Source organism: Seriola aureovittata, chromosome 20, assembly GCF_021018895.1.
Source record: "Seriola aureovittata isolate HTS-2021-v1 ecotype China chromosome 20, ASM2101889v1, whole genome shotgun sequence".
NCBI lineage: Eukaryota > Metazoa > Chordata > Actinopteri > Carangiformes > Carangidae > Seriola > Seriola aureovittata.
In genome coordinates, this window is record NC_079383.1 from 10627050 (window position 1) to 10639822 (window position 12773).

The window sequence follows — 12773 nt, forward strand, 5'->3', positions numbered from 1 at the left end:
GGGGAAAGAAAAAACTCTCCTGTGTCGAGTCCATATAAGTTGATCTTCTCAGACAGCAGGAGGCGGCAGGAGATCCTTCTGTTCCCCAGCCTGTAACTTGTGAATCAATTATGCGTCAGCTCGCTCCTGATTGGTGCTGCAGTGATATTGTGATGACAAACGCGGCGGGGCGGGGAGAGAGAAAGCAAACACGACATCCCTTGATTGAGAAGACTGGAGGAGGTATTTCGGTCAGTTCTTGCTGAAGTCCTGAGGTGGATTTTTTTTTTGGTCTCCAGGAAGAATGCACTGCAGGTAGGAGAGAAAAAAACAACCGGTATAAACGGCAGAGGTTAGGTGGCTGGCTTTAGTTATAACAGGAATGTGAGACATATAAAGGGGATTACGCTCCACCGTGCCACCAAATCTGTCAGAAGATACCTGTGGGAAAAAAAAAGCATTTTGCGTGGATTCAGACCAACTTTGTTCGTCTATAAATCATTTGTCATGTAAAGTTATTTAGAAATAGATAAATTAACCACTCTGGCTGTTCTTTTTGCTCATGTGAATCTGTTACAGTGAGTTTGAAATGAAGATTTTCTTCCATTCTTGCAAGAAAGTAGCCTGAGATTTTCATATCATAATCAAACACAATCAGGGAATATAAATACAATGATCATCTACTGTATATATATATATATATATATATATATATATAGACAGGGTATACTGAGGCTGAAATGTCACAAAATGTATTTTTTTGTTAAAGATTCACTGTAATCACTCTGTCAATTCAACTGATGGATCATATTTGGCATGTTTGATTTTTTTCCCTCAGCAGAATTCCACATTTCTAAACTTTAGTGGAAAATTCCACAAAGGATCACGTTCTTGAATGAAACAGATTACTGACAGCAAGGACTGAAACTTTTACAAAATACTTATTATGAATGGAAATACTACTTGCTATATGTTCTCTGTGATTCACATGTTTTTCTGTGCTTTAATTGTTGTGTCTGATGTTCAGTAGTGTGTGCTGTAACCGCTGGTCATCTCAGGAGAGGCTTGATGGAAAAACAGTCATCATCACCGGAGCCAACACTGGTATAGGCAAAGAGACGGCCAGGGACCTGGCGAGAAGAGGTACTGTTCTGGTTTGTCTGTCCAGCTGTGTGTTTGTGTGTCTGTCTGTCTGTCTGTCTGTTTGTCTTTTAACAAACTTTGAAACTGTGACTTACACATTCCACACTCTTGAATTGATTTAAGAACCCCTAATGCTTGGGTGGTTTAAAGCTACGAAGCGTGATCTTTAACTGTGCCCTCTGTCTTCAGACCTCCACCATAGAATCAGGTTTAATCCTGCTTACTTGTTAGCTTATTCAATGTCATTCTCAGGAATATCAGGCTGTATCAAGTGCTATTATACCCACAGTATACTTAACATATTCCAAGACTAAAGGCAGACAGGGAAGAAATTTGCAGCTCTGTCAACTAAAAAGAGCATTTTGCTTAACACTTTACAAATCCGTGAGAAAGACAAATGGCAGCGATGGAAGACAGATGAGGCATCAAGGGGACAGAGGGAGCATTGTGAGGGTCTGCTCCACTGCAGAGCCAGACAGGCAACAAAGAGAGATGGGAGGGTGCACCCAGCAGTGCACATACTCACAGGCACGCAGACTGACAAAGACACACACACACACACACACACACACACACACACACACACACACACACACACACACACACAATGAGTAATATGAAAACTGGTTCTGCATATGCGATTCAGTTTGTTCATTCGTCTGCACTTGAAAGGCTCAGCATGGCATCAACCTCCTCTTTTGAAAACAGTCACTGTGCACATGTTCAGAGATTTTCTTTTATTTTGTAAATCAAAGGATGCATACTTTTTTAATATCTTTGTGTTTAAACTAAAATGTAAAACAGAAAGTTACAGATATATTGATATATTGAAGATATACTGAAACGATTGAGCAGAATAAAGTGAAAGAAAAACACAAATCAGGTTAGAGGAGTGGAAATGTAACACAGTGCTTCATGTTTCAGGAGAATGCTCAGTTAAATTACGGTATCACCTTTCAGTAAACAGGATTATGTAATAATATGATGACAAAATGATTAGCTTTTCAGTGATTCATAAGAGAAGGTAGTTGCTTGGGGCACTGCACCCTACCAGCCATTTAATCATTTATTTGTTTGGTTATAACATTCATTCTTAGGTGCATTTACCATCTTGACAAAGTGTGGATATTACTCATCCATGTCAAACGACAAAAGTTAATGTTTGAAAAGTGAAATGAGGAGTGCTGCCATAATTACATATTATTGAGTCTGAATATGCAGATAATGATCAAGCTTGACTTGAGTTGTTATTTGTATTTTGCCCTTATTTGCATTCTTACATTATTTATGGATGCATAACCGTGTGTGATCATCTGCTGCTTGATCCTTAACTTGACTCTCTATAGCCCTCTATTCTCATTGTTTGCGTACTATTTTATCTAATTGAGTGAACTTGGCTACCAGGGAAATGTGGGAACAATTGGGTTTTCCCACATGGGAGCAGCAGGGGAGAAACAAAGACACTGTGATGGGACACAGACACCATACTCCAACTGATTAATGGCTCTGTGCTTCCATAATTGCTGGGCACAACAGCTATTTTGTATGTGTGTGTCCTCCTGGTGGGTGTAGGAGAATGCATGCGTGCTTGTGTGTGTGTTTATGGCTGTGGATGAGAGAGAGCGAGAGAGTGTGTGTGTGTGTGTGTGTACGTGTCCTCAAAGCCCCTTTCTGGGCTCATTAAGGAGAATGCATCGTAATTTGCGTCAGAGGCGAATGAGAATGACACAGCTGAGAGGGTCTTGTGTTCATGTGAGCGGAGCAGTTGGCTAAATGAGATGCTGAATGAGAGTTTAGAAAACATTAGAGGATAATCAAAAGTGCACTGTGAGATTTAGGTACTTCCTCCTTAATTGATGTAGGTAACTGTATGCCTGCAAATGAGCAACGCTATTGTAGTTTTGAGTTGGGGAACTTTGAAGGATTTGAATCTCCTGTGTGTAGAATATTTACTTTAATAAATCACTGTCAAGTTTATAGTATAATGTAATGACTGTAAAATGACTACTTATTCTCTTTGTCCTGTGATTTGTCATGCAGTAAAATTGACTTATAGAACATATTTAGAGCCTCAATCAAAAGAAGAAGAACACAATGGCTGTGAAATTATCTACATATCCACCAATCCATTTTAGCATTATTTACTTGTTCACTCTAAGTCAGGGTCATGAGGGGGCTGAACCCAGCATGCATCAAAGGGAAAGGAAAACAAACAACTACTCAGCCTACTCTTGGTCGCTAGTGGAAATTCAGAGCTTCCACTTCTGAGAAATGTTTAATTGAATGGAAAGAACAAATTTTAAAGCCAGGAGTGACCGTGGCCCTCTTTATGGCTAGTGCAACAAAATGTATAGCATTCACTGTAATTAAATAAGTCAAAGCAGTTGTCATGCACATTCCATTACCAACTCCATTACACTGGTTTTTAAGGGGCACGCATCATCATGGCATGCAGAGACCTGGAGAGGGCAGAGGAAGCACGGACAGTCATTTTGGAAGACACAGGAAATGAGAATGTTGTCATCAGGAAACTGGATCTATCTGACATCAAGTCCATCAGAGCTTTTGCTGAACTCATCATCAAAGGTAGGCAAGTAACCATTGATATCTTCACTTATTGCACACATTTTTTTTCAAGAAAAAAAACTAGCATGGTCTTAAGTGATGAGTGAACAGTGATGAGTTTCCTAAACAGCATGGCTGTGGCTCAGAGTGGGTTGCTCATTAACTTTTTTGCACTGATATGTGTGAATTTGTTACCAACTAACTAATATTCTTTTCAGAGGAGAAACAAGTGAATATGCTGATAAACAATGCAGGCGTCATGATGTGTCCGTACTCCAAGACTGCAGATGGTTTCGAACTGCAGTTAGGGGTCAACCATTTGGGTAAGTCATACTGGAAGTTACAGTTTCTACCAGGATTTGAAATTTCATGACATGTCCATGTACATTTTTGGGAATCTGTCAAGCAGGCATAAAATTTAGGGTGAACAAAAGAGGGATTTCAAAGTATGATGTAACATTATCAGTAATATAGGTATTTTTTACAGCTCTTATAAAGTTGTACAACTCTTGTATAACCAAGCTCATTAACATATCAGCCAGGAAGTGAACCAGGGTTATTGTATTCTTCAAGCTGTCAGTTTTCCCTGTATTGGACCATGGCTTCTTTCCAAATGATCGTTTCCTCTGTGGTATTTTTGTCACAGGCTGACAGACACAAGAACATGGTGTGCTCAAGCATAGTCTCCCACTCACATATACATATATATACAACACACACACACACACACACACACACACACACAGAAACACAACACACGCATAGTGAACATAAATATATATCTGTACATTCACAAACACCCTGTATATGCACACATGCATGTTAGATAATGATAACCTCTGGTTGGGTCAACAGGAAAACAGGAGAAAGAGAACAATTGTAAGGAAAGCCACAAACTCAAACCAGATCTTGAAGTTTCCTTCCACATGTGATACTTTATGGCAATGTCACTGTGAATGTATACCCTGAACATAAATCAGTCTTTGCAAATATTTTTCAGGTTTTCCATTTGTTGAAATATAGTTATTGTCCCACACTTGTGAGACTGTATTTACAGTTCGAGGAGGAATAATGTTCGATAACTGATTTAACTTCCTGGCTCGTGATACATGGCGATTTTCATTTATACAGCTCACGATGAAGCTGAATGAATAACAAATGCATGCTTAGTGAGAACTAGTAGGTGAAGAGATTGAACCCTTCTGCTCATTGTCCATGCAGAGCGTCAATAAAGGTAAGAATGTCTTGTTCTTTATGTCAAGTTTGGTTCATAAGCTGAAGTGAAATTTCAATGGGCTGTCCTCTGTTGGCACTCCATCCACATGTATGAGTGTGTGGTGGGGATTATGACTGTATTATCAACAACATAGTAAGAACTATTGTATGTTGATAATGAACAGTAGCCCCAGCATCACGTGGAGTCACAAGTACAACACAAAGTAAATATTCAGCACTACTATCAAGAGTGCATCAGGTTATCTCGGCAAATTACTGAAAGAGAGGCAGACTACCACAGGGGAAGAACCAGAAAGAGAAAGGGACAAAGGAGAAATTAGACAATATTGACCCTTCATTTATTTCAGTGAAAGAACTATGAAAATAAAAGCCGCCTCAGTGTTTGTGATAAAGAAAATTGCAGCAATTTAAAAGATGTATGTACAGTGCATTTTATAGGAGCTCTCCTTTCAGCACCACAAAACCACAACGCATAACAAAAAACCTACAATGCAATAATAGTAATATTTTCCTACAGAAACACAACATTAGATAGTCTCTGGTTTGCATAGTCACTGGTCATATCTCTCTGTTTTATAGTCGTCTTACCTTTACAAAAGTTTCAACTTTCTCATAGCCTTCTTTAAAGTGCTTGTGCCCTTATTGTTGTGTTGTTGGCTGGCAATATGTCCATAGACTGTATGTAAAGCTGGGCATATGGGCAATAAACATGTTTATTTTCGCTGCTAAGTTTGGCATTTAAACATGGTAAGGGCCAGCCTCAAGTGGCCATTCAAGGAACTGCAGGTTTTGGTACTTCTATGTTGGGTTCATTTTTCAACCTTGGAGGTTACTGCTTGAGTATAACACACTAGCACATGTTTTCCCCCAAATTTGAGTGGATAGAATACCAACAGAATATGTATTTGGCAATGTGTGTGTCATCTGACAAACAAGTGTGCCACTCCTTTCCTCTTTGCACGACTTCTCATTACAGTAAATGTACAATAATAGTTTTTCTTGAGGAGCTGAATCAGCCAATCATATTCCATATTCTGTATTATCCATATCCAGACATATTCCAGGTTGGATTTTCAGACCTTCTGATGTGTATACATTGATCACAGAGTGTGACATTTGTTTGGGTGGCATGAGAAAGCCTGAATATGTGTCTCTTGTGACTTTCCTCAGGTCACGTCCTCTTGACTTACCTGCTGCTGGACCTCATCAAACGTTCAGCTCCAGCCCGTATTGTTGTTGTGGCATCAGTGGCCCACACCTGGACTGGGCTTCGACTTGATGACATCAACAGTGAGAGGAGTTATGATACGATGAAGGCCTACGGACAGAGCAAACTGGCTAATGTCCTGTTTGCACGCTCACTAGCCAAACGGTTACAAGGTGAGTTACAAGTTATCATGTCATTAATGCATAAATCACAGAACTTTAAATTTAATCCAAAACTCTATGTTGTAGACATGATATTAGCACAAGTATGTTAACGTGTGCATGTTTACATGTAAAAGTGTCTTGCTGAGAGACTTAAGAAAGTCTTGATGTTTGGGTTTGGAGGCTTGATGGCTAAGTTCCAGTGGGAGAATTTTTTAACAGCAGGTGGGAAATGTGAAGAAAAAAAAAAAGCATTGTATTCAGTTTTACATAAGAACAGACTGACGTAAGAAAGTCCAAACCTACCATTACTTGCACACTGGATAGCTTGCATAAGTGTTCATCTTCATTTGATTGTCTTTTCTTCTCTATTCTGAGGAAGTAATCTCTTACATATGAATCAGATTTTGATTGGAAATGAGCCATTTCCATGTCAATCCATTGTTTTTTGTCTTGCTTAATGGACAAGAACTGAAAGAAATTACTTTTTTTAAAAAAAAAGCCCTGCAGTCTGATGGTTGATTCCCTAGATCTGGAGTGTATCTCAGTCCAGAAAAACAGAAGATTGAGCATTAAAGGGACAGAACAAAATGAAAATAAAATGCAAACACCATGGCTAATATGGCTACTTTATTTATTTTACGAATACAATTGCACATGCTCAGTTACTGATGGAGTTACTGTATCTACTGAGGCATTTTTTCACAGAAATATACGTAAAATCATAACATCAGAATATGCACATATAAATAAGCGGGTCATACTTGCTTGAATGTGTTGACATACAGTATGTGTGTAGGTGACTGTGTAGGTGTCTGTACATATGTTGCAGGCACAGGGGTGAGCGTATTCTCTCTGCACCCGGGGGTGGTGCAGTCTGACCTGTGGAGGCACCAGCACCAGTGTATTCAGGTGGCGGTGAAGATTTTCAGGATTTTCACCAAAACAACAGTGGAGGGAGCACAGACCACTATTTTCTGTGCTGTGGAGCCGGGCTTGGAGAGCCAGAGTGGAGGGTACTTCAGGTACACATAGTATTTCAGCCAACTTTCAATTGCCTATACAAGAGCTTTCAGAGTGCTGGCTTCATGCTGCCCACTATTTCTACCTGCTGACTAACAAAAGGGTAAACTACTTTGAATGTAGTTGAGGGTTAACAATTTTTATTCTTGTGTAACACAGTATGTAATGACAATTCTCTGTCCCTGTGTGTGTTCAGTGACTGTGCCCCTGCAAGGTGCTCAAGGACTGCTTCTGATGATGACCTGGCCCAGAAACTGTGGGAAATCAGCTGCAATATGCTTGGCATCACCTGGCAATAAATAGTGGGAAATTAGGTGTGCAGTGAAGGGCATTGTGTGCTATGTATAAATATCATCTTTCAAACAGCACTGTTAGCACTTTTATAGAGGCATTGATGTTTCTGTTACTGTTGTGAAAACGATATATTTTATGACTTATTTTATGTCTCAATGTACAATACAGTCCAAAAACCACAGAATCACTACCAAGAGCTCCTTTGTTTTATAAATGTCATAAAGAATCTTATGTTCATTCAAATTGCATTTATTAAAAAAGATTGCATGGCCCCTGTATAAAACAGTTTGTTCACATTCACTGACAGTCAAATAATTTTCTGTACTTTTGATAGAATTTGAAAAATGTTGAAGAAATCATTTTGAACTGTTTGAACCCTTATTACTGTGCTTTTACTAACTTATGTGGTTATTCTTTGTTTCGTTGGTTTTGTAACAGTAGTGTAGATGTAGTTCTAGTAAATGTATTAGCTTATAAAAATACATTAGTCAGCATGATCTTGCTTTTGATGACCCTACGTGTCCCTTAAAAACGTTCAGTTCGCAATGTCAAGTGTGGCAGAGTGAAGGTTTTTGGCACTGAGGAGAACAATTTGACTCTAAACTAAACAGCCTTCAAAAGTCATTTTTCAAAGTAACATTTGAATGAGATACTCTATCTGTGGTTTACATTTAAAGCACTTAGATGACAATATGAAGTGATTCCTGTTCTTCTTTTTTAACACTTAATGTATCAGAATGTACTTTTATTATTCTCTAAAACTTTATCTCAAATTATTTTCTTCATTGAACTGTCTCATTGAATTGCCTTGTATTTTACAATAAGCAGTTTCAGATGCCTTTTCTGTTAATAGGTAATAAATGAACCACAATACAATTACATATGGTTGTAATCATAATGTGGTTGTGATGTGTCAACATGTTGAGGCTTCAGCAGAGTGTCTGACATTGGGAATGTGTTAATGTGGCACCATTAATGTAAAAATTAAATCCGTTAGACTGGAAAATACTGCAAAGTTCTGCCTGTTTGTTTGTCTGCTTGGGACTTCGATGTAAAAGTTCCTGCTTCCAGCAAGAGATCTGATTGTATGTAGGTAATGCTGACATTTTCCAAACTGAGTGGTTGACCTTTTCAGATGCAGTAACATGTGACACTGGAGAGATTAGGTAAGCTTTGTCTATTAATAACGTGGAATTGAGGGTCTTAAAGTTTTAGCCAGTGCCACCCAAACAGATGACTGAATTTTGATGTGACTTACTCCACAGTCACTTCATTGTCACTAGTGACATATGTAAAAAGTAATGTTGAAATCCTGCTGCTTATAGCGTAGTGCTGTTTGGTATTATTTACTCTTCTAATTAATTTTTGCCCCAATAATGGATTTACAGTGTAACAGTGTATAAAATACTCTGGACTGCAGCACATGGACTTCTTTAGCTGGAAATGACTACTAATCTAAGAGTAGTGCTAGTCAAACTATAGAATAAGTATATTAAGAGAACAAAGATCAAGAGAAAATACAAGAATTATATTAAGAAACCGTATCTTAATCTAAATCACATGAGGGAGTATTTAAGACTAAAGGAATGTGGCATGAGCAAGAGAGTGGCTGCAGGAGAGGCCTAATGCTCCCTCTAAGGAATGTGTGTATTGTGAAAGGTGCATAATCACACTCACCAAATAATAATATCCCATCAGTCAGCTGTCCCGTTTCCAGAAAGGAAGTCTTATTTTAAAATGCTGTTTTAAAAGTTCTCACTTTATTATAATAAACTTACAGCAAAACGTCTCTTCTTCCTTCACTAAATTGAAATTACAGTTTGTTAATAAAAAAAGAGAGTGAGTCAGGATATTTTTACAATAGAGAAAAATATATTAATAAAGCTGTTTACATTTGGTAGAGAAAATAATGTGTGGGGAAAGAAAATGAGTGGAATTATATATTCAGGTAATGTGAGTCAGTAATCTTTTAAGTCTTAAAAATGATTTAGGACCTCAGTGCTTTCTATCATTTGAAGTCAAATTAAAGAGTTGGAATAAAAATGGAAATCATTAAGAAAATTTGGGTAACCCATGGTACTAAATGCCTTTTTCACAGAGGACATTTTGATGTGTTACAATGGGAAAAGCACAGATGTAAATGATGAGAATAATGATGACTGGGTTTCATTTCCCTACTTTGTTTTCCAGGTCCTGGTATTGTGCATGTTACTCACTGTCACACTGTCATGGTGTACTGGGACACTTGAGAAGAACAGAGCCATAGTTAATATTATTAGTAACATCTGAGGTTTTCCTGCTATGACAAGTCAAAATGTCCTGCTGTGAAAATGGTCTATTGCTGTAATGAGAGCTAACAGACCGTATCTGTATGTAAACCTCCTGGCCTGTAGGTGGCAGTGTGGACAATAATTCAAGCTCAAATAAAAAAAGAAATAGCGACTCATACGCATGCGCGTTTAAAGTCTACGTCAGCTCTTCTTCACTAACAAGCTGCCTGAAAGCTACGTGGCCTTCACTGCTCTGACTGTCTTCTCATCAAACACGACCTCGGAAACAGGTAAGCTAAGGTCTCTTCCCTTAAATATTATTGTATTTTCACAATAGTCTAATAAATTAACTGATGTGAGACCTTTGACTTGTATTTGTTGGATTTCCATCTAACCTTACGTCGAGCTTTTCTTGCGATAGCTAGCAAGGAAGAGTTGACTAATTATTATAACTGACTTAAGATAAGTTTTTTTCAATGATGAAGACGTATATTTGACAATTAGTTAACGTTTAATGGGAAAGCCAAAGATGTACGGTTTATTATCCATCATAACGTTGTGGGAGTCACGAAAGGCTCCGGCTGCTGAAGTCAACGTCAGCACCGAAAGCAGTCCAAGCTTTAACACTGACTTTGTCTTTTGGAACGTCTGTCTGCAGCCTAAACACCATGGATCAGGTGATGCAGTTTGTTGAGCCCAGCCGGCAATTCGTCAAAGACTCCATCAGGCTCGTAAAAAGATGCACAAAACCCGACAGAAAAGGTACCGTTTATACTTTATTTGCCTCAGTCTTTGTTGTGCCGGAAACGGTTTCAAATCTTCAGTTTAAAATACTAATTTTCAAGCCAGAGCTGCTCGCCTAATACATTTCGTATCTAAAGAGCATGTTGAGTAACTCACTTTAATAAAATCATCTGTATTTTAACCTTGATTATTCCTGTCCCCCCTTCAGAATTCCAGAAGATAGCAATGGCCACAGCTATTGGGTTTGCCATCATGGGCTTCATCGGCTTCTTTGTTAAGCTCATTCACATTCCCATCAACAATATCATTGTGTAAGTAATTTACATTGTAACTTGTATCATACATCATTATTTATATATGTATATATATTATTATTATTTATTTTTTAATTCAAACTATTTTACAGTGAATTATTGTCAGTGATAAATCTAAGAGGAACAGTGAAGAGGTGTACCAAGAGAAACTGTTTTGTCTTGCTTTGGTATTGTTTGTATCCTTGTTCTGTCCAGGAAAGTGCTATCTAGACCCACTGTCTCACTGTTATCCGTGATGACTGTACACACACACACAGAGAGAGAGAGAGAGAGAGAGAGAGAGAGAGAGAGAGAGAGAGAGATTATGATAATGACCCTACTTTCCCGATCAACTGATTTTAACTGTCCATCCACTCACTGTTCATCCACTGTTTCATCTGTGGTACAGCATGACAAGTTTATTCAATGTATTTGGATTTTAAATACCATGTCTTTGTCAGGGCTGCAAGAAGCTCTCATATTATTAAGATCCCCTTTTCATCCAAGTCATTGAGCCCTGAATTTAGAATCTTTGCAAGTGGTACTGATGGACACATTCATTGCGTTATTAGGAGTGGCATTCTTAAGTTGAGTTTGCTGCTCAACTGATTATTACAGTGTAAAATATGGATACATTTAGGTTTCTAAAGTTACTAACACTGCTTTCCTTGTTTTTCTTCTAGTGGTGGTTAAATCCTGGTCAAGAAAAAAAACTCAAACTTCAAAACCTTGGGACGGGAGACGATGCTATTAAGTGCTATTGGGCTGGTGTGACTGGGTCTGAAGGGATCGCATTTTTACATTCTGTGCACAACATTTATATTTCGCTGTGTAAATAAAACAAATGGAAACCCAATGATTGATTTGTCCTGTCTATGCAGATATCCTTGCTATCATTAGATTGTATACAACAATAATTAACTCATCCAAAGGTGCAGATACTTTTTATTGGATGTTCCATAACACTTAACAGATATTGCAAATAACAAGGTGACAGTGGAACAGGAGGATGTCAAAGGCACATACTGTTGGCTGTAATGCAGAGCAGATACATGAATCATTTTCAAAAGGAAATTGTAATATGGGTACGGTGATGCCTCTTGACTGTAATTCTCTGAAATGTTATTTCAGTCCTAACTATAAAGTTTGTTTTTTTTCAATGAAAGGAACCAGATGTTAGCATGGTTAAGGCTTGGATTCTGGTCACAAAGTGCATATTCATAAGCAGGAGTTCATTTTGAGCCAATACCTGTACAGTGAAGAAACACAAGGCATGTTATAAGAATACAGTATAAATAGACACACTATTGACAAGGATGGCCACTATGATATAAAAACTAAAACTAGTAGTCAGTTCTTTTGGCCAGTTTTGAATTTTCCTGTGTTCCATGTTGACCAAGTCAAGTTGATCATGATATCACACAATACAATAATAAAAAAAGTGAGATTTTTGTCACATGTAAGAGTGCATCAAGCTCCTTCATTTTTGACTACATGCTACACAAACCAAACTAAAACAAAACTAGTGATTTTGCTTTAGCTCATCTGCAGAAAAAGTTTCATTCCATGTGCGATTAGAGAAATATTAACTGAGAAGAAGAATCTTTTCTGCTTTATCCCCTATTCTTACGAATGCCCATGCTCCAGAGAAGTGGCTGGTCTGTGATCACAGTTACAGGCTTCTTGGGTTTACCGGGGTCTACATGCTCATAGGTGTTGGAGGTGCTCACCAGCTTCCCAAACTGCAGGACCTGGTTATCTGGACAGAGAAGACAGATTAAATGTAGTTAAATGCAGCAGTGATGAGGGTCTAGTGAGTGATACTGTTAGTCAAGTTAAATTATTCAGTACACAGAAA

The 12773-nt window shown here is 38.2% G+C and overlaps 3 protein-coding genes across 7 annotated transcripts in view; 2 read left to right on the forward strand and 1 right to left on the reverse strand.

The window, feature by feature from the left end:
* Positions 1-149: 149 nt before the first annotated feature.
* On the forward strand, positions 150-8617 carry zgc:112332 (uncharacterized protein LOC553712 homolog). 2 transcript variants are annotated; one of them, XM_056364927.1, is made up of 7 exons: positions 150-294; positions 1010-1122; positions 3553-3708; positions 3906-4010; positions 6094-6303; positions 7124-7316; positions 7511-8617. In XM_056364927.1, exons 1-7 carry the CDS (start codon positions 284-286, stop codon positions 7611-7613), a joined length of 891 nt encoding a protein of 296 aa, XP_056220902.1. In that variant the 5' UTR covers positions 150-283; the 3' UTR covers positions 7614-8617. The 2 variants fall into 2 exon arrangements, with proteins under 2 accessions (XP_056220902.1, XP_056220901.1); XM_056364926.1 differs by having other exon boundaries at positions 151-294; positions 1007-1122.
* Positions 8618-10024: 1407 nt separating this feature from the next.
* Positions 10025-11771, forward strand: sec61g (SEC61 translocon subunit gamma). The gene is made up of 4 exons (XM_056364619.1): positions 10025-10168; positions 10537-10640; positions 10831-10933; positions 11599-11771. Exons 2-4 carry the CDS (start codon positions 10547-10549, stop codon positions 11606-11608), a joined length of 207 nt encoding a protein of 68 aa, XP_056220594.1. The 5' UTR covers positions 10025-10168; positions 10537-10546; the 3' UTR covers positions 11609-11771.
* Positions 11772-11843: 72 nt separating this feature from the next.
* Positions 11844-12773, reverse strand: part of tpk1 (thiamin pyrophosphokinase 1) — a 70831-nt gene continuing 69901 nt past the window's right edge. For 3 of the 4 annotated variants that reach the window (XM_056364615.1, XM_056364616.1, XM_056364617.1), the window contains exon 9: positions 11844-12674. In XM_056364615.1, the coding sequence (XP_056220590.1) occupies positions 12529-12674 (146 nt within the window). In that variant the 3' untranslated portion in view covers positions 11844-12528. The remainder of the gene's footprint in view (positions 12675-12773) is intronic. The other variant, XM_056364618.1, reaches the window with a different exon arrangement.